The sequence below is a fragment of the Pimephales promelas genome, chromosome 4, assembly GCF_988280905.1.
Source record: "Pimephales promelas chromosome 4, fPimPro1.hap1.1, whole genome shotgun sequence".
Lineage (NCBI taxonomy): Eukaryota > Metazoa > Chordata > Actinopteri > Cypriniformes > Leuciscidae > Pimephales > Pimephales promelas.
The window spans coordinates 20,144,989-20,167,762 of NC_142772.1; the positions used below are offsets into that span (position 1 = coordinate 20,144,989).

The following is a 22,774-nucleotide window of genomic DNA, read 5'->3' on the forward strand; positions in this document are numbered from 1 at the left end:
TATTTTTATTGTACATTTTTCTGTTAAGGTATTTTTTATCATATAAGTAGCCTATTGTCCTTGACATTTTCATTGTTGTTTTCTTTATGTTTCAGCAAATACTAATTGATTTTCAACATCCATCCATTTGCTATAACTTGTTCATCTTTATAATCAATGAGCAAATTCATTATAGGCTATATCATGCAATCCAAATTGTTATAGATTAAGCAGATTACATGCACCCTTTTAATTTTATTCTTTTCTCTAAAAGCGACTATATTTGCAAACCTGCATTTACTTGCCAACTTGCATATAAAAGTAAATAGTAGCAAATACTAAGGCTATATTTGATTTAAAGACAGCATTTTTAGTTGTGAAGTGAACTGTCATCACCCCCACGTTATTCACCTCTTTTGGCCTTTAGACAGGATGGGTGTTTATATCTGAGCTGTGTATTGATTGAGAGAGAATGTAATGACGCTCTGAGACCTCTTCAATATAGAGGTCAACATCTGCTCCCTTGATGGCCAATCAATGTCTCAACTGTGTTAGTAAATAGTTCTCATTGGTCAACCTTGAAAATCAATAACGCTACCGATTATTCAAAGAGATTCAATTCAAGGTTGCCATGGATACCACATGTAAAGAGTTTAGAGGTTTGTGTGATGTGCATATGGACTCACATGAACAAGCATGAAAACAGGTCTCAGTGCATCCGCTTGTCGGATAAAGTGTTAAATGGTTATTTCACCCAAAAACTGAATCATAAGAGTTTCCATAGTTGGACAAACTCACCCTCTAAATTGTATTTACCACTGGGAAGCTCTGGGATTATTTTAAGATGAACCAATGACTGCGTTTGCATTGAAGACTTCAGTGTCAGTGATTTGTGATGTCTGTTTTCGTCCAACCAGTGTTTTTAGACCATGTGAAATACACAAGATAGTTCATCATGAGCGTAAGTATAAGTTCAGTTGTGAGATGCATGCCTGTTACCTTACAGATAATTTGTTTAAGGTGCATTGCGCAAGTCTCTGAGTTTTTGCAGAACTATGCCCCCTCTGGCGACAAGCGAAACTGCAACCAGAGGTGTACACGCTCATGGACCACACGCACTCTTGCACGAGCTGTTCATAACCAAAGGAGCATCAGCTGCACAAATCTTTTGTTTACAGTCATAATGTCTTCAGAGGCAATAAAGTTATAAATCTGCAAGTCATTTTAAATATATGAAGGCATTTGAGTAAATTACACACTTATGAGTGAGGGGAAAACGGGGGCAGTAGAAAACTTCTCCATGTTGAACTGTTTTATGTGTTTACTGTATCCACTTATGATTGTATTATTATGAAAACACGTTCATGAACAATACAAGTTATTACTTTGTATAGGATCCCATTTGAGCCCTAGAGCAGACCAGAGATCTCTCCATTTGTTGAAAGCCTTACCGATGTTGACTCTCGTCTTATTCCGACGCCTGGCACTATAGACAAAAGTTTAATTTTCTTTGTCTTACGTAGAGTTTGCATTGGGGTTTGGAATGAACTGCCGGTCTCTTTGAATCCATCTTCTACTTTTGTAGAAAGTTGCCTAAAGTTTTGTCACTCGAGTTGTCTTCGCTGATACGGAGAATGATGGCGAATACACAAACCTGCAGAGATAGCCAGGTGAGCGTGAACGCGCATGGCGTCATGCCCAGTCTCAAATTCGGTTACGATTCCCTATAATTTATTTGACTGTACAGGATTATAGAGGCAATTGCATTGATCAGAGAAGGGCTCATTCAGCCCATCAGGCAATTGACCTGTGGCTAAGCCACGCCCTCAAACGCGATGAGCCAATCACAGGGCGCAGCTAACCCAAAACACATAAATGACCTGGAGTGGTCACTTGCCATTATTAAAATGTACGTGCATGGAGTAGATGTCACCTAATAGATGTAAATGCATAGACATTGCCTAATTTATTGTTTTCTATACCAATTTACCACTGTTTCCTCTTTATTTTTTTGTGCAGCTGTGGTAGGCTACTTTTGAGTGACGATTCCTCATTTGTCTTTTATCTGTCCATGTTTGGGCCTAGGTTATGAATCAAGACAACGTTCTTCCCAGCAAACAAATTAAGGTTCTTGGAATGTTAGTTTTTTGTTCCCAGAATGTTCCTATAACTTTCCCTTAAGGTTAAGGGAACGTTCCTGGAACATTCTCCTTACGTTATAAAAATGGAACCTAAAAATAAACCTACATAGAACTTTCCTATAATGTTTTCATTTGGTTCCCAAAAAAATAACCTCATGGGATCATTCGGGAACTTTAGGGGAACGTTCTGTGTAGTGCTAAAATTATTTGAATCATCATAATATAATAATAACTTCCACAATAGACTATGCTTTGTTTTAGTCAACAAGTGTTTCTTTTAATTTCACATTTTTATTGCTGTGGTGCAGTGGCGTAGGTTTGATTTTAAAATTGGTGGGTGGCACACCATTACTAAAATGAATACACCTAAAATTTAGTATATATATAATATAATGTTATATAATATAATGTTTTACCAACACATTCTCACCCCAAGGCGTCACCTTTGACCATGCTTCAATATTTGACGTTTTAGGCGCCCTTTAGCGTCACTTACATGACGCGATCCTACCGTCATCTAACTGACGCTAAAGGGCGCCTAAAAGCGTCAGATATTGAAGCATGGTCAAATGCTTCCCGAGGCGTCAGTTAGGTGACGTTTTGGGAGTGAGAATGGGCTGTGTTTTACACATGAAACCGTCTCTTCTTTTGTCAAAAGGTGTGGTAAACTGGAACACATGTTTAGAGGAGAATGGAAGGACCTAACAGAACTCTGTATCTAATATCCTGTTCAATGCAATTCTCTCTACAAAGACTGTGAAGCCTAGGGAATGTGGACAGAGGGGAAAACTACTAGAATTAGATTATACTGTTTTTATGTGGCTGGGGGCATTTTCTGAGATCTGATTTTCTATTGGATGTAATGCTGCAGCAGTAACCCAGAACAGACAATATTAGTGCTAGAACATATTAGATTAGTTTGCATATAAACCCTTGAGTGTTGCCTTTCAATTAAAAGATTTTGTTATTTGTGTGCTTGTTGTTCATTTGACTTAAAGATCTATCATAAGATTTGTTTGTCAGCAGTGCATTTAGCTGTTAGCGCCATTGATATCAGTCCAATTTTTTAATCATCAGCAAATCAGGCATTCAATAAGACATCAAATGATGTTTAAAATTATTTATTTCTATTAAAAAATATATATATAGAAATAAAGGCCAATTCCAAAAGTATATATTAGTGTTTGCTCCACACTTGAGGTAGGACGAATAATTGATAAAACAATACATTGCAATATGTTTTTTTTTTTTTTTTTTGCAATACATTATCAGTAGGCCTACCCCAACTCTTCATTTACTGCTACAAACTGATAACGGTCAGATAAGTATGATTTAAACCATGCTAGTGCAATTCCACTGATGCCAATAGTTTTCTAGTCTATTTAAAAGAATGTTGTGGTCGATGGTATGAAATTCAGCACTAAGATCAAGTAACACTAATAGAGAGATACAACCACGGATGATGGTTGGATGATAAGAGCTGATAAGAGCATCGGATGATAAGAGCAAATCATTTGTGACTCTAATGAGAGCAGTCTCAGTATGGTACGGTCTAAATCCGGACTGAAAACCTCACAGATACCATTTCTTTCAAGAAAGAAACACAGTTGTGAGGATACTGCTTTTTCTAATATTTTTGACAGAAAAGGCAGATTCGAGGTCGGCCTGTAATTGACTGATTTTACATGATCAAGATGCGTTTTTTTTAACAAGCGGTTTAATCATAGCCAGCTTAAAGGTTTTTGGTAATATCCTAGAGACAAAGGCGAATTAACGATCTTAAGAATAGGATCAGAAAGCATCTCTTTCAGTAGCTTAGTCTACATATAAGTTGTCGATTTAGATGATTTATGAGTTCGCAAAATTCTTCCTCTCCTATAGCAACAAATGAGACATTTTTTTTTCCTCAGGGAGACTACAATGCACTCCCTGATGATACTGTAGTAGACATAGTTATATCGTTATAATTTTGTCCCTGATATTATCAATCTTATAAGTGAAGAAGTTCATAAAGTCATTACTGCTGTGTTGCCTAGAACTTTCTGGGCTTGAAGCTTTATTTTTTCGTTAGCCACTGTTTCAAATTAATACCTAGGATTATGTTTATTTTCTTCTAATAGGGTTGAAAAATTGGCAGACTTTTACAGCCTCTCTGTATGCAATCGAGCTCTCCTTCCATTAAATTCGAAATACCTCTAGTTTAGTTTTCTTCCAGTTGCGCTCCATTTTTCTGACTGTTCTCTTAAAAGCCCGGATGTGCTCGTTGTACCACGGCGTTGGACTATTTTCTTTAATCTTCTTTAAGTGCAATGGAGCAACTGTCTAAAGTGCTGGAAAAGAGAGAGTTAAAAGTTTCTGTCACAATATCGAGTTCTTCTAAGCTATCTGGGATGCTAAGATGATAATGATGAAAGTTTCTGGAAGATTAGTGGAAGAAGTTATAGGTCTAACATATTTGTAATACGGAGTCGACTTTGCAGTCTTGGCTAAATGTAATTTACATGAGACTAGGTAATGATCTGAGATGTCATCGCTCTGCTGCAGAATTTTAACATCTATTCCATGTGATAATATTAGATCTAGAGTATGATTACGACAATGAGTAGGTCCTGACATGTGTTGTCTAACTCCAATTGAGTTTACATTGTCTTTAAATGCCAATCCCAATGCATCTTTTTCATTATCTATAGGCCTTGTATATTAAAATCACCAACAATTAGTACTTTATCTGCAGCCAGGACTAATTGTGATAGAAGGTCAGCAAATTCTTTGATTAAATCTTTATGGGGCACTGGTGGCCTGTATACGCCAGCACAAATCTCAAACATGATACAAATACATCATTTACACTATAAATTGTTACATTAAGTACCAACACTTCAAAAGAAGTATATTTAAACTAGATTTATTAGTGGTTTAGAACATATTACTAAAATTTACAGCAATACCTCCCCGTTTGCCTTTCAGACGAGGCTCATGTTTATAATATAATTTGTAATAATTTATAATATAATTTATAATCTATATAATTTATAATCTGGTCTGGGCTAGTCTGTATATGTATGTGTATGTGTGTATGTATGTATGTGTGTATATGTATATAGTGTAGAGTGGGGGAAAATGCCCCCCTGGGGTAACACCCCCCCCCCCCACACACACACACACACACACACACATTACCATGAAAAGAGAATAGGAAAAATAAATGAAATGAAATAACTGTAATCTTTTGGGGTGGACTCATTTAAAGTAATGTTGTAAAGGTTTTAGCCATGTTTCTGTCAAACACAGCACATCTAGATTATAATCTGAAATCATATCATTAACTATGAGCACTTTTGAAGTAAGGGATCAAATATTCAGCAACCCAAGCTTTTTCGTTTGCTCATCTGTATTATATCTGTTTTTTATTTGTTGAACATCAATTACATTTTTAACCTTAGATGGGTTTGACATTTTTTGGATTTCCAAATTTGGGGAACAAACGGTCTCTATATGATTATATCTAAGTAAAAGAGGCTCTACGTGATGGGATTTATCTGACCTTGGTGACGGTATAGGCCGCTAGCAGATGTTTGGTTAAGCCAGTCTGTCTGCTTCCTGTGCCCAATTTGTCATGTTTTATCTCTAAGACTATGAGCCAAATTACTAGAGAGAGCAGTGTCAACACAGCACGCATATGCATTGTGAATGTCATGCTCTTGTGAACACACGTTTCATTTAATTTAATCAGAAAGATCTTCATTTGTGTTCCGAAGTTGAACGAAAGTCTTAATGGTTATGAATGACATGATGTTGAGTAATTAATTCATATCTCATATCATGGTGTAGCCTAATTATTTGATATTCATCATCTATGGACTTTTAGCTAAGGAGCGACCTATTTTACAGAACATGCAATTCTTTTGGGCATAATAATGAATAATGGAAATTAGCCTATATTGTGACCAAGATATTTATATGCCGGTCTCAGGCCTGAATCATAATGAAATGGCTATTTGCGTACTGTAAAGAGTATTTGTCTCCAAGACACAAAGACCGAATGTTGAGTCAGATCTGTGAAGAGAGCGGTAGGTGAGAGGTTTTCATATGCAGTTTGTTTCTCACACTAATATGTGGTTTTATTGTAAGTTCTTCCGCAGCACATGAGCAGACATGTCACATGCAGAGTCTCAAGAGGCAACAGCTTTTGGTTGTAGAACATGTCCAGGATTGTTTGTGACTTTGTCTTGTAGTAGCTTATAAATAAATGAAGAGTTCAGATGCAAAAGCCTCTAAGTGCCATTTGAAATTTTCTTCTAAAATGATAATTTTTATCAAGCTTGTATATTTAAGTTCAGTAATTTCACTTAAATGGCAATGAAGATTACCTAGTAATTGCCATTTAAGTGAAATTACTGAACTTAAATATACAATCTTGATAAAAATGACCATTCTAGAAGAAAATTTCAAATGGCATTTAGAGGCTTTTGCATCTGAACTCTTCAAAATATTTTAAAGATCGAAACAAGACTGTGAGCAAATTACCATGCTGCTTATTTTATGCTTTTGAGAATTGTATAGGCTATTTTTAACCTTATTAATATGAGTTTTGACATTCTAAGCAAATGTCTTGGAACAACTTGGACATAAAACAGTTTACATAATTTCATTTTCGGAAGTGACTTGTTCACTAGGCTATATGGTTTAAGGTTTCACAAACTAGATTTGGATTTTTAAAAATAACTACAAATGTCATATATCTGTCCATGACAAAACATTTTTTAATGGCTTTAATTTGCAGAGTTTCACTATTATTTAACATTGCTCACCTGTTCTTCACATTGTAGTTTCGCATCATAAAATCTAGAAGTTTTGAAATGAACAATCATAAGCTCCGCAGAGAAGACAATTGAAACTTGTGATGACAATCTGAGTGGCCTATCTCTGTTGTTCATGGCTGCTTTCAATAAATGTGTGTACATATTTAAATAAAGCATATTTGATTTTTTATTTGGTTCCAGATATTTTGCTGTGTTAACATATTCAAAGCACATAAAGAAAACAAATGTGCTTCATCACTCATTTCAAATGAGGCCTGTCTGATGCAGCTGATACAAAATGAGTCTCTGATGTTTCTCAAGCAAATGAATGACTAGTTCAACATCCTTTAACTATGAGATTTTATTCTCACCAATCAAAAATAAAAACTCAGTACTTCACTACAGCTACTGGATGCTATATTTTCATTATAAACCAGTCAGAAGTCATTCTGTAATTTGAGGACATTGGGTTTAGCAGCAGTTAAGACAATTTATCTGATGGGGTTAGTGCACAAAACCACAAATGTGTTTATCAAAGTCAAAGGAAGTGGGCGTCTTCATAAGAACAGCTTGTGCTAACCACTTCCTGTTGAGATGGGAAACTTCTGATGGAGTTAGAAGGCGTACAGTAAACAAGTCAAACAAAAAGGTATTTAGGGGGGGGGGGGGGGTATGTTTTAGAAGAACAATTGTGTAATAATTAGGCTACACTATAGACTTGATGATCAATATATCAAAATGAATTGTGAAGATCCATATTGATTGTATAAATTAAAGGATAAGAATGCTTTCACTGCTGGACTGATTGAATATACACTGTGACCTAAAATAGATATAAGCTTTGTTTTGCCTGTGTGTTTGTATTTGGCTTGTATTTGCCTGTTTGTGTTTGGCTTGCTCAGATGGGGATATTCAAATTAAACGACCCATCATACCATTGATCAGCTCTGCCAAACTTGATTGTCTTTTCATGAATAAACAAACACTGTTATGTTGTCTTGATTCATACTGTGAAGCAGCTTTGATACAATCCGTATTGTGAAAAGTGCTAAAAATATATTTGACTTGACTTGACTTGTATCTGAATAGAATATGGGCTACTACAAATAGAATACTGAATAGAAGAATTAAAAGAGCACTGAAGACAGGCACCTCTACAAATCTACAAAAACGGAAGAACGTGATATCCTTATTGGAATCAGCCTGTTTAGACATGTAAAATTATGTGTAAAAATTGCCCTATTAATATCCTATATTGCGAGAAAAAGAAGAAAAAAAAATAGCCTAATGCAAAGAAAAATAATATTTCACTCGATATTCACACATAACTGGACATTGTTTAGATTAAATGTATATTCTATACTAATATGTAGGCCTAGTTTCTAGTAATAGGCCTAGGCATGAAATGTAGCCTGCTCTGTGTAGCTAAAGGAAAAGAGACGGTCGAGCGTGTTTTTGCTTTGACAACAGTGCCCTCTGCAGGAATGTCGATATTTAAATTATGAAAGCAACCATTTAAAATGAAATGTTTAATTAAGGTAACCAAATAGAATTGGATGAATAACTAAGGATTTTCTTCTTATGAAACAATTCGTCATGTAAATAGATTCTCGCTGAACATATTTTTTAACCGATTATCAGTGAGGGTCGGCGCCCTTAATAAACTGCAAAATGTCTTGCATTTATTTAAAATAGTCTTCTGTACATAAATTAGATTAAAATACTGGCAGCGTGCCTAAAATCATTGTCCTTTTATTATATTCTGTAATATTAGTCACAACTTTTTAACAATGTAAAACGTATTTATTTGTTAGTTTATTTTATAACTAAATGATCGAAATTAATATTATGTTAATAAACAAACCATGCAGTAAAAACATTATATTGGCTAATAAACACATCCAAGCTGTTTAACATTTTAAATTCCCGTTTCTACTTGTGGGACTTTTATTTGACCCGGAAGTGTAAATTGCTCTTTAATACAGGAGTTAGTGTGCTTTCACAAAGAACAGTTTTGCAGTTGATATCATGTCATTAGATGTAAAATCTAGATCGAAGCGCTATGAAAAGCTGGACTTTCTGGGTGAAGGACAGGTAACTTATACGACATAACTTGGATATTTCGTAACTGTTGTTCGGTCGAATACGTTAGAATAGAACAGCCTGCCTCTTGCAGCTGCATATTAATCGTCAGTTTTATCAATATCAATGTGTCCTGTAGCTCACAGATAATGTTGTACCATTTATTTTGTAGTTTGCAACTGTGTACAAGGCAAGAGACAAAACCACAAACACCATTGTTGCTATTAAAAAGGTAAGACACTTCAAAACCATCACTTTTAATCATATTCGCTCGCATTGGGTAAGTTAGTTGAATATTTTATTAGTTTTTGTTGGTAACCAACTAACTAACAATAAACAATGATGTATTTATCTTTTGATTAATGTCAACTGTAACATTTAATAATACAATAATGTTAATGCACTATGAACTTGCATGAACACAATGGACAATTATATTTTTATTAGGGCTGTGCAAAAGTTAATTGCGATTAATCGCATCCAAAATAAAAGTCTGTTTTACATAATATATTTGAGTGTGCTGTATATAATTATTTTGTATATATAAATACCTATGCATGCATGTATATATTTAAGAATTATTTGCGCTTAAATTCTGTATATATATATAAATACATAATCAATATTATAATAATATAAATATTTTATATAGGAATAACACATTTTCTTAAACATATACATGCATGTGTGTGTATTTATATACAAAATAATTATATACAGCACACACAAATATACTATGTAAACACAGACTTTTATTTTGGATGCGATTAATCGCAATTAACTTTTGCACAGCCCTAATTTTTATTAACAAAAAATAATAAATGTTTAAGTGCTGTTCATTGTAAATGAACCATTGGTTTTATTAACCATTTGTTCATTGTTAGATGGCCATTAACTAATGTTAACAAATGAGACCTTATTGTACAGAGTTACTTTTTTTTAAATCATTCTTCAGTACCATCATGTCAAACGGTGAATTTCTTGTTTACAGATAAAAGTGGGACACAGAACCGAGGCGAAAGATGGTGCGCTTTAGATCATTTTAATCTTTAATATATATTTACACACCGCAGTTTAATTTGAGTCTTACATTTTTTTCTTCTATTATTCAGGCATCAACAGAACAGCACTTCGAGAGATTAAGTTGTTGCAAGAGCTCAGTCACCCCAACATTATTGGTGTAAGTCAGATCTTTATGCATATAAATCTTTTATGTTTTGTTGTTAATTATGGCATAATACTGACATCAATGAACCTGTTTTTGCTTTCAGCTCCTGGATGCTTTTGGGCACAAATCCAATATCAGTCTTGTCTTTGACTTCATGGAGACAGATCTCGAGGTGACGGCAGAGGAATTTCAGTCATTTTAACAACAAACCTATCACAGTGGAAAACCAAAACAAGAAAACACAAAAACAAGCATGATGTTTTTCAGCTCTGTCATTTGTTTGATCAGTGCTATTACAATGAATGATTTAAGTACATTGTTACATTATGGTCTGTTTCAGGTGATCATAAAGGACACCAGTCTCGTATTGACGCCAGCCAATATAAAGGCATACATTCTAATGACATTACAAGGTCTGGAATACATGCATGATCATTGGATCCTGCACAGGGTGAGGCGCTGAGATATCTGCTCTGTTTTTAATTCGAAACACTACCGTTCAAAAGTTTGGGGTCAGTAAGATTTTTTTTTTTTTTAAAGAAATGCATACTTTTGTTAGACATTAAATCGATCAAAAGTGATACTGAAAACATTTATAAATTGATGTCGCAAAAGATTTATAGTTAAAAAAAAAATGCTGTTCTTTTAAACTTTTGCTTCATAAACAAATCCTGGAAAAAAACTAAGCGGCACAACTGTTGTGTTTACATAATAACAATAATAATAATAAATGTTTCTTGAGCAGCAAATCTAATCATATTATTCTAATCAGCATGATTTCTGAAGGATCATGTGAAAATGAAGACTGGAGTAATGATGCTGAATATTTCAGCTTTGTAATCACAAGAATAAACTATGTAAAATATATTCAAACTGAAATTTTGAAATAGATACAAAAAACTGCAAGATTTATAATAAAAAAAAGTGAGATTTATAATTTTTCAAAAAGTTATTTTTAACAAATAACTGTCACCTTGTTTCAAAAGGTAACCTGTTTCTGTCACAGAATAAAATAAATAAATAAGGTAATTGCGACCTTTCTCACACAAATCTGGCAAAATCTTTTTTTCTTACAAATGGTAAGTTTACATCTCACAATTCTGACTTCTGCCTACATAAACTCACAATTGCATGGAAATCCTGCAATACTGATGGTGAGATATAAAATTGCAATCGCAAGTTGCAAAGTCTGATTCTGAGATATTTATCGACACAGACTTTATATCTCACAGTTGCGAGTTCCAAATTCTGAGTAACAAAAGTCAATTATTATTTTATGTTTTATCGGTGGTGTAAAAAAGCTTCCGTAAGCATAAGAGACTTCTTTCAAAAACATAAGACAAACTTGTGAACGGTAGTGTAGAACTACTTGACTTACTCCCAAAAATGAAGTTCCTGTATAAAACTGGCACCTTCAGTCATCATCATCATCATCATCATTTTTTCAGGATCTAAAACCTAATAATTTGCTACTGGATGAGAATGGAGTCTTGAAGCTTGCGGATTTTGGCTTAGCCAAAGCATTTGGAAGCCCAAACAGAGTGTATACACATCAAGTTGTTACAAGGTTTGTAGGACTCTCTGATAATTCTGACATGTTAAAGGAGAACTCCGGTGAACAATGAACCTTTGGTCTAATAAAACATCGGTACATAGTCAACCGTTCTCTGAGATTTGTTTTCATGATAATCGAATGTAAAGAGTTTTATCTCTAAAAACTGTTTAGCGTATAATGCTAGTAATGGGGGCATTGAGTAAGTAAAAAGAAATCGCTATTTTATACCACTAACAAGGCTCAAAATAGCCCCACACTAACGCAGTAACATAATGAGGCTCCATACATGCAAAACGAAGCATTGCGAACTTTGTAAGTGTACAGACCATTTAATAAGAAGATACTTTACGAAGACAGTTCACTTCGCGTTTACAGACAGGAGCCATCTTAAAAAATAGTCTCGATAAGTCGATCCCCGAACGCCGTTCATACAGTTCAGAAGTTCGCTGAACTTCATACAGTTCAGATCACTCAGCACGACGTTCGTGGTTTGACTTATCGAGACTATTTTTTAAGATGGCTCCTGTCTGTATACACGAAGTGAACTGTCTTCATAAAGTATCTTCTTATTAAACGGTCTGTACACTTACAAAGTTCTCAATGCTTCGTTTTGCATGTATGGAGCCTCATTATGTTACTGTGTTAGTGTGGGGCTATTTTGAGCCTTGTTAGTGGTATAAAATAGCGATTTCTTTTTACTTACTCAATGCCCCCATTACTAGCATTATATGCTAAACAGTTTTTAGAGATAAAACTCTACATTCGATTATCCTGAAAACAAATCTCAGAGAACGGTTGACTATGTACCAATGTTTTATTAGACCAAAGGTTCATTGTTCGCCGGAGTTCTCCTTTAACATTTACTATATTACTTGGATCTTCTTTATTATGCCATTGTTACATTTTTTTTCATGTTGTGTGGTACTTCTCAGATGGTATCGTGCCCCGGAGCTGCTCTTCGGTGCCAGGATGTACGGTGTGGGTGTGGACATGTGGGCAGTTGGCTGCATTCTTGCTGAGCTTTTACTCAGGGTGAGGATCTTTGTACAGTGTTTGTAAAGCCATTTGGCTCTTTTAAAAACCAATCAGACTGTTAATGTGTATTTTAAAGTCATGAAATGGAAGTTGCGATTAGTTTTTCACTAATGTGACGTTATATCCGAGTAAAACGCCTTCTCAAACAAGAAAAAATGTGGGGCGGGACATGATTTTGTCCATCGGGAATTGTTTGGATTGTTGTGGTTTGCTATCGCTGTGATGTCATGTGAGTGACAGGTTGTCCTGCCTTCGCACCAGTAAACACATCATCAGAGAACAGGAGAGATGTTGCTGCAAGAGGGAGGGGAGGTTATTATGGTTAAAGATTACGAGGAACCAAATGAAAAATGATAAACATGAAATTTAAGAACAACGTAATAATATGCATGGATAAATCATTCATAAAACTGCAACATACTATAAAAAACAAGACTTTGATTTCATGGTGACTAAAGATTTGTTCTTGTATTTTAGTTACCATTTTTGGCTGGAGATTCAGACTTGGACCAGCTGACGAAGATATTCGAAGCTTTGGGAACACCAACAGAGGACACATGGCCTGTGAGTTGCAGCTATCTACTTATTTGTAATGAGAGCGTTTTATTCAGCTTCATTTCCATATGCAAGCAAAGCATCAAGGCCTGTTCAGTGTTCACACCTATAACGATAACTATTTTAGCATCCACACCATCGCACAATTAGATGGTTTTAAAGGGGTCATGAACTGGCTTTTAAAATTGTATTATATTGTTGTCTGAGGTCAACTTATGACGTTCGCTTGGTTTTTGCATTCAAAAACATCAAAATGATTAAGTAATAGGCTATTTTGTACCCAAGTTGTGAGCCTTCCTGAAAAACGGTCGGTTTTTATGGGCGTGTCGCACTGAAGACTTGGAAATAAACGCCCACTGCTGTGAGTGGATAACAGTTTTGCATATTATAATGAGTTTCACTCACCCGTCGGTGTACGTGGGGGAAAACGTCCAATGGTGTCAAATGGCAACCGGATTCGCCCATACATGTTCAACCAAGAGTCCGTTTGTAGCACAATTCCTGTCAGATCCAATATAGACGGCACAGCACCGTGCTTTACTCTTAATCTGTCTGCAAATCCAGTCTTGTTTACAAAACAATCCTCAGTGAAATGAAGCGAACAGACGACGATGTAGTTTTACCTCATCAGCTGGAACGTCATTAAAAATAAAGTTTATCCATGCAGTGCTATTGGAATCCAGAGGAAGCTTATGCACCGACTGTCTTCTTCCACAACCAGGCGCTGCACAATATTCTGTATTGCTCGGTTGAACGATCCGGTTTGTCATCACGCGGTAGGCATGTATGTTAGGGTACTTAGCTATGCGTGTAATGCGCGAATTGGGCTAAACCGGCCGTGTTGAAGTAGGTGTTGATCTTCTTCTGCTGGGGTGGTGTTTTAACCCCTTCGACGTCATAGTTTCCCACTTTTAAAAACGAGGCGTTTTCAGAGGCTAGTGTCAATGAAAGCTTTTATTGGACTAACAAGGACGTTTTCAGTTCTGAAACTTACAGGATACTCTTATAATATGAGAATACCTCTTAGATGTCAAAAGCTCAAGGAAAATTTGATTTCTCAGTTCATCACCCCTTTAAGGTGCAGTTATGTGCAATGCTCAAGCTCTTTAAAACAAGATATATTATAATTGGCTGTCAATGTTTTAGCGTTCATCAGGTGAAAAGAGTCTGATAGTGATTTCAACTATATTGTTCTATCAATTTGTTATCATCATAGTTGTGGTCTGGACTAAATTTAGAACGATTTTTTAAAATATACCTTGATTACTTTATTTTATAACTTGCAGTGTAAATACCTTAGAAAGTATGTGTTAATATATAAGGTAACTACATGGGTTAAGGTTAGGTTTATGGGTAGGTTCAGGGTAAGTACCTAGTTATTTCCCAGTTATTGTAATGACTGAGTACATAATATGTACATGGGGCACAGGACTGTTAAAATAAAGTGCTACCTATATCGATAGCTACCAATAAGGTGACTGGGCATTTACTGGAGATACTATAAAAGGACACATCATTGAGGTTTCATATTGTCTAATTTACATTTATTCATTTAGCTGATGCTTTTATCCAAAACGACTTACAATTGAGGTCGCACACCTCTGGAGCGACTAGGTTAAGTGTCTTGCTCAGGGACACAATGGTGTCTCATAGTGTATTCGAACCCGGGTCTCTCACACCAAAGGCATGTGTCTTATCCACTGTGCCATCACCATCCCAGTCTAATCTTTGAGGCTTTGAGATATCTGCATGTCTAAATGAGGTAGAATCAGTGATTTGTGCCGGTTGTTGTTTCAGGGGATGTCCACTCTCCCAGACTATGTGTCATTTAAACTATTTCCTGGCACGCCACTGGAGCACATTTTCAGCGCAGCTGGTGATGATCTTCTGGAGCTCCTGAGGGGGTTATTCACCTTTAACCCCTGCACACGCACCACAGCTTCACAGGTGCCAATAACCGGGTTGCAGTTTAATCAACTTAATCTTAATGCTTAAAGCTAATCTACATTTAGAGAGAGTGAACACATGTATACTGTCGTTTCAGGCTTTGAAGATGAGGTATTTCAGCAATAGGCCAGGACCAACCCCGGGGCCGCAGCTTCCCAGACCAAACTCCTCAACAGAAGTCCTGAAAGAAAAAGAAAACCTGATGATCGGAATCAAGAGAAAACGTGACAGTATTGAACAGGGTGAAAAAAACATGCACAAACACTTGATAAATTCACCTGATAGTGTGTTTGTTTCTTTAATGGAAATATCTGTGTTGTTAATATTAGACAGTGTTCTGAGGGAAATGCTTATTTGTTCAGAAAAATCAATTCCAGTGCTGCTTAATATATCAAAATCAACAGATAAATGGAAGTTGTTGCTCTGTTTAGATTACACTGATATATAATGGATAATGAAAATGTTGTCCCACATGGTAATGAATGTTTTATTGCTATTCCATTTCTTAGGTACCCTTAAAAAGAAACTGGTGTTCTGAGTGATTTGGATGCTGTTTTCTTCCACTGGTCATGCGTGAATGGAAAGGAACGTATTTATGTGTCAATCCGTTTTTTCAGTTATTTTTTATGTACTATAAATATTAAATTATAGAAAAATTTAGTTTTGCTTGTTGTCTGTTTTAATTAGTTATGCACATCACCCCCATTTATGTTAATACTATGTTCAGTAATCATTTTAGCGTTTACAAAAAGCACATACAACATATTTACATTTTTTGTAATAATTACAACAGAAAAATACAATAGTTTTATAAATTTGAAACTGTAATAAGCTATGCTTTTAAGTATTTAGTGTATAGTTAATTGTTTACAGATTGGTGTGTCCAGTGTTCTTTGAGGCAGTTTGGCTTGTTTTGAATCTGCATCAGTGGTCCTGAGTGTGGTGCTGTTGTGTCACAAACCTGCCTGTATCTTCTCTCTGCTCTGGTAGTTCAGTTTGTCAGAGAACTGGCTACGCTTCACCAACACTTTGTGATATGTTGAGAGTTTAGGATTTACAGTTAGCATTTCTATAACCAAACACTATTTAAAACCCATTAGTATTACATAAATTAGGTTTATCTATATATCAACCTACATGTAGTTTATTGAACCCACTCACTGTTGAAAACAGATGTTTGCAACTTGCATACTTTACACACAGTGTCAAACACAGTTAGGAGAGGCATTGTTTTGCTGTCACTGCCAGCTAACTGGAAAACTATTATATGAGCAAATCCAAACCCTTACGAAAATTAACCATGGGTATTGTGGTAAAAGTGTAGTAACCATGTTTTTTTTTTTCTTTGGCAGATTGATTATTTTATATAACCATAGTTTTACTCCAAATTCCACGGTTAATTTGTGGTTACCATGGTTTAACTATGGTAACCAAGTTTTTTTTGTTTTATTTGTTGGAAAAACTATGGTTAATTTTCGTCACCCACAGCCACCCATCAACCACTATGTAAACATGTAAACAATAGAAGTAAACCCAATTTTTTTGAAATTATCTAAAACGATGATATCCAAATTAGAATAACAGATACATAGTTTACACGTGTTCCCGTTCCCTAGAAATTTTTGGGGTTACAATATGACTTTAAATACATATTTTTCATTTGTCATTGTGTTCAAAGGAAATTCGAAACCTCACATTATGACGATAGCGGAAGTGATACAGTAATGACATTATTTGATTTGGATGCAAAATCAATATTAAATTCGTTTAAACAACAAAGCAACCCAACAAGCATCTGTGATTTCGGATTTATGTCGGTCACAGTCTCGCAGACTTCCGCACGCGCTAGTCTCGGACAGCTCTTGCTCGCCTCGCACACACGTCACACAGTCTATTGTGAGCCGCGGCGCGCGTGCAGGACTGATCGCGGGAGCGCGAGAGCACAGAAGACACGGACCACGGTCGCGTTATTTAGAATCTCACGAGCAAAACATTCGAACTGGATTAGTGTGTGTAAAGCAGAATTTGCCTCGCTGTCAGCATGTGTTCCGCGTGTTGTGTGTCTCAGGTGAGTGATGCGTTTACTTACAGCATGAAACATCACCGTCGTGAACCGTGCGGAACACTCGGTTTCCCATTTCAATTATTTTCTATAGCATTTGATCCTGATATGTTCACATATGCTTTAGACAAAGTTTAGTAATAAAAGTTCCGTTTTTTTAAACGTGTGATTGTTGTTTTTGTTAATAAGTATGTCAGTTTCAAATAGGCTACACAAGCAGCTTTTAGTGTCATCCTTGTTTGTTGTATCAGTTTACAGACATGAATTCTCGATAGCAAATTTGCTTTGCATAATATGTAACGTTACAGGGATATAAAACGAATTTTCATAAACTCATTATTTTAGTCCAGTATTTATAAGTTATTATTTCTTAATTTCAAACCTGACTATGAAGATGATTTTGAGGGGACAATGCTTAAACCAGACTAAGACGCTTTGATGGTCTCCCAGCCTGGTCGAACTGGTCTGTTGCCTGCTTTTAGAAGGTTCTGTGTCATTTTTCAGCTAAACGCCAGTTGGCTGAAAGACCACAACCCACATAAAACTAGCAAACCATCTTAGGCTGGTTTATGTCAGGGTGATGGTTTCCGCTGACGGTACAAGATAATATCTTTCCATCAACTGTGATGTCAGTATCCAACTAGTATTGTATCATGACTTGTTCTAACGGTCAGGAAATTATGTCATCACTATTCACTATGATTTATCATGTTTAATGTTCCTTATTTTGTCCTCATTTAACATTCTCGTCAGAACAAGTCCCTGACTCCCTGTCTGTCCTTGTTTCCAAACGAGCCACATTTGTAAATGAAATTTGATCAAATTAACCTAAATAAAACAGATGGTATTGGAGGAGACTCCACCAGGAAACCCTTCAGGTCTAAATATGGAAAATGAGTGATACTTATAATGTAATTGTCTATTTCACATTCTCAGTATACTAATTTCGGAGGGTCTTGTAGCCCCTTTGTACGTGGTGGTGTCCGCGGGTGGTCTTCATTTCCTGGTTGGATCCATGTGGCTGTTTGTTTGCATAAGATTAGCAATGGAAAGAGAGAACTTGCAGTCAGTGTTCAGCATCAATAGTGTTGTCTCATTAGTGCTAAGCTTGTCAGGATCCAGTGGCCCCACAAATGTGTGGAGTCGGGGGGGGATTGGCTTTGCGTAGTCTCAGTGTTTGTTAACTAATTGCTATTATTAGATAACCCGCTTAGTTTAACTGTTGATTCAGCTTTGACACTAATGTATTCCCTCTTTATGGCAACGACAACTGCAGCGTTTATTAACATTTGTAGATTCCGTATTGAAATGAGCATTAAACAACCTCACAAGACGACACCAAATTCAATGTGCCTTCATTTAAATGTTTGAAATCACGATACTGCCATAATATCAAAGCAATTAAAGTGGCATAACACACACAGATTGGACAGTATAATTTATCTGTGTTGTCCTAACTCTGTTCGGAACACATACAAATCTATTTTCAAATCTACTGTTTTTGTCACTACAGTGAAACTGAATAGGGTCCAAAACATAATTGGGGCCATTACTGACTTTTTCACTGTAATGAAAAACAAGTCAGTCATACAGATTTGGAACAACATTAGAATGAGCCTAATTTATGGCAAAAAGCACATTTTGGGGAGAACTGTCCCTTTAATACAGTACTTCTAAGATTAGGAGAGCATTGTTTCATTTCTGTTCATTTCATTGTGTTGTGGTTTTTTGGTCAACTTGTACTTCCACTGTACACCACTATTTACTTTTAGTTTCTAAACTCGTTTACACTTTTTTGTTGGTGGCACTAATGTATAGTCAAGCTCTTGTTTTTCCCCTTTAACAGACAGACCTGTTCGCATTAAGAACAAAAACTCTAAAGATACGGATAACTATTAGCGTCCACAACAACGTACAATAACATTGTGATAAAACCACACAAAGTGATTATGACTGTAATCCATACGACCCCAATGGATTTTAACATCTGACGAGAAACGATATACGTGTGAGAAAAAGACAAATATTTTAAACTTGGATTTATATATAAGTATTGTAATGGATTTTTTTCCTGAACCTGACTACACTACAATAATACTCACTCTAGTTGGCCAAGTCTTATACTTTTACCAGCGCATCTACACATCGACGTCCGCTGAGTCAATAAACCTACCCCATATCTATCCTAGCGCATCTCCAGTCGACGTCCGCCGGGTTCTAATCCTATAACCCTAGCGCATCTACAGTCGACATCCGCCGAGCTCTAATCCTATAACCCTAGCACATCTACAGTCGACGTCCGCCGGGTTCTAATCCTATAACCCTGGCGCATCTACAGTCGACGTCCGCCGAGCTCTAATCCTATAACCCTAGCACATCTACAGTCGACGTCCGCCGGGTTCTAATCCTATAACCCTGGCACATCTACAGTCGACGTCCGCCGGGTTCTAATCCTCGAGCAAATGTCCTTTCAATGCTTTTAATTACGGCCAGGAGAGTTCTCAAGCAATACTCAGAGAACTTCCCTAGTAAAAACAAGGCCGGTGGATCTCAGACAAATTCCATTGAGAATCCCCCCGAAAACACTGATACAACAGTCAGTTTTTATACAATATGGAGGTATGCCATAATGACATTAATTTCATTGGTTCTTCATAGGTAGACTGTTTTGTTACTGGGTAGAGGAGACTTTGTTTTAATGTTTTTAACTTAGTCATCTGTCTAGTTCCATTTCCCATATTTGTTATTTATACAGTCAGGTGTTTGACACACATACATTCATCTGAAGTACAGAATGTCTTAGTACATTGTCTCAGATTTTCAGCTGGTTAAATGAGGTCAAATGTTAAAACATGGTTGGCTTAATATTCAGTTTAAAATTTTCCACCACAGTATTTTTCGAACACACCTATTATCTCTCTCCAGAAGATGTTGATTCATCCAGTCGGGACGTATGGATAACCGTTGTGATCGAATTGTTTGGTTTTTGAAGCGTCACCTTTTGTGTTACTAATCCACTTGCATTTTATGGGGTCACACAGGCCCCGTTCACACTTGGTATTAAGATGCGTTTTGGTCTTTCAGATCACAAGTAGACAATGGAGACACATTCCCGTTTATACCTGGTATTTAACTGATTTCATTGAGGGGAGGGCCTATGGGTGGGTAAAAGTTTGGGCTTTTTCAAACCTTTCGATTATGGACAAAGAACACGACCGGAGAAAACAGAAAAAAACATACAGAGAGCAGAAGCTTACATTTCTTCTCTGATAGCCGCAAGACCACGCCGAACACAGTGAGTGTGTGTTAGAAATCAGGAATGGTGACAGAACATTGTGCTTGTTACGTTTTTCATATTCAAACCAAACTTGAGGTGGTTGAAAGTGGGCCATTTTAGACCCTTTTTACACCTGTTTTTAGTGTCGTCCTAGCCTAGAAAAAAGCCTAACATTTTTTGTTTGGGAAGTTCGGTCTGGACTCAGTCCATTGAGGAGTAATTATGATTGGTTCAGAAATCGTTGGGCTAATCAAATTGCCATGGGCGGGCTTTATACGATGATGGACAGATGATCTGCAGTTACTTAATCATCACTTTATCAAAGAGGAGCTTGGGTTGAACTGGTTTCCCTCAGAGATGACTGCAGCTTTAGATGTATAGATTTCGCTATCCGCTGTTGTACAAGTAATCGACAGTGCATTCATTTTAAAAGACAAACAGAGAACTGCAATCAAGGCATTTGTCGATCGTCAAGATGTGTTTGCCGTCCTTCCTACAGGATTCCGCAAAAGTTTAATTTATCAGCTGCCTCTGATGGTCCCTAAGAAGATGGTTGGGCTGGGTATTGTTAGGTATTTCACAATTCGATTCGATTTCAATTCTTGAGGCTTTGATTCGATTCGATTTCGATTCAATATTGACTTATTAGCTTCGATATTGATTCAATAATAAGTAAATACACAAGTAATTAAGTGCCTGAGTATATTTTTAAGTAATGTGCGGAGTTTTACCAATGTTAAAGAACAAATTGACCCCAGCATGTTTGTTTCCTTTCATGGTTTATTCAGCAGAATAAAAATGTACAATATTGTTTGTGTTGAATTCAAACACAACTGTGACAAGCACTGTACAGTGCTTTAACAACACCTCTAAAGTGCATGTAACTAAGTAGTAGAAACTTTCTACATTTCTACTTTCTACTTTCTACAGAAGTATATTTCTTTCTTCCTATACATTCAAGTTATAAAAGAAATGTAAACAGAAGCACAAAATATGCATACTCAAAAAAGTGCAATATTATATTCTAATTATAATTTTGTAAACAATAACACTTAATAGCTGATCACACTTAACAGCAATTGCGAGTTATCAGGCCAATTCTAAGGGGGAAAAAATACTAACCTTTTTCCCTCTCAGAAGTTTATATCTCATAGACTTTATATCACGCATTTCTGACTTTATATCATGCATTTCTGACTTTATAACACCCAATTGCGACTTTATATCACGCAATTGTGACTTTATATCTCGCAATTCTGACTTTATATCTTGCAATTCTGAGAAATAAAGGTAGAATTGCGAGAGATAAACTCCCAATTGTGAGAAAAAAAAACTCAGAATTGTGAGATAAAAAGTCGCAATTACCTTTTTTATTTTCCATTCTGTGGCGGAAACAAGCTTCCATAGTTCCCGGCTTACAGTGGAATCCAAAATGAGCCCAAACGTCGGCTTTTAATGTTGGCGGTGCAGGCTTGAATCAGGCTTGAACGGAGTGCAGCTGCTGTCCGTCATCGCGCTGTTTTGCTAAGGGCTAAAGCGCGACTTGTACAACGCTGAACGCTCTCACTACAGTGTAGCCCACAGCGCCGCCACTGGCCTGGATGGCTGAATCGATTCATAGGATTTGATGAATCGATATTGAATTGAGAAGCAAAAAATTGCAATGCATTGATGAATCGATATTTTTACCCAGCCCTAGAAGATGGTATGCAATGAAAAGCCTGTGGTTGTTGTGGTTTCTCCTTTGGTCGCACTCATGGAGGACCAAGTAAAAGAAGCAACATTCATTATTTTACTACTTCTTCCAGAGTGTGTGCAGTTGAGTTCTGTTGAAAACTGTACGTAGCTCAACATCACTTATTGGGTTGCTCTGATTGGTTGTAGGTCTATCCAATTGAGTGCAGGTTTTTTTTTTCATGGTTCTGTAAAGACACGCCTCATAATCAAAGCCCTATGAAGTAGTATCAGACTCACATTCTGACTAGAATATGAGTATGACAAAGTCAGGCCAGTGTCGTCTACTTGTGATCCAGGCCCCGTCCACACTACTGCGTTTTCGTTTAAAAACGGAGAATTAAAACAAATACGATCTCCGTCCACACCAGTGTTTTATCTGCGTATTAGAAACGATCTCCGTCCACATTAAAACGACTGAAAACACAGATCACGTA

General features: G+C 36.4%; 2 protein-coding genes across 3 annotated transcripts in view; both read left to right on the forward strand.

Annotated features, from left to right (window-relative positions):
• The first annotated feature begins 8,868 nt into the window (after nucleotides 1–8,868).
• Nucleotides 8,869–15,924, forward strand: cdk7 (cyclin dependent kinase 7). Its single transcript, XM_039661658.2, has 12 exons — nucleotides 8,869–9,016; nucleotides 9,177–9,236; nucleotides 9,996–10,029; nucleotides 10,117–10,184; nucleotides 10,276–10,344; nucleotides 10,513–10,623; nucleotides 11,621–11,739; nucleotides 12,660–12,759; nucleotides 13,240–13,326; nucleotides 15,115–15,264; nucleotides 15,362–15,506; nucleotides 15,774–15,924. Exons 1-12 carry the CDS (start codon nucleotides 8,951–8,953, stop codon nucleotides 15,800–15,802), a joined length of 1,038 nt encoding a protein of 345 aa, XP_039517592.1. The 5' UTR covers nucleotides 8,869–8,950; the 3' UTR covers nucleotides 15,803–15,924.
• Nucleotides 15,925–17,160: 1,236 nt separating this feature from the next.
• Nucleotides 17,161–22,774, forward strand: part of serinc5 (serine incorporator 5) — a 31,800-nt gene continuing 26,186 nt past the window's right edge. For both annotated transcript variants that reach the window (XM_039662546.2, XM_039662547.2), the window contains exon 1: nucleotides 17,161–17,332. In XM_039662546.2, coding sequence (XP_039518480.2) covers nucleotides 17,306–17,332 — 27 coding nt within the window. In that variant the 5' untranslated portion in view covers nucleotides 17,161–17,305. The remainder of the gene's footprint in view (nucleotides 17,333–22,774) is intronic.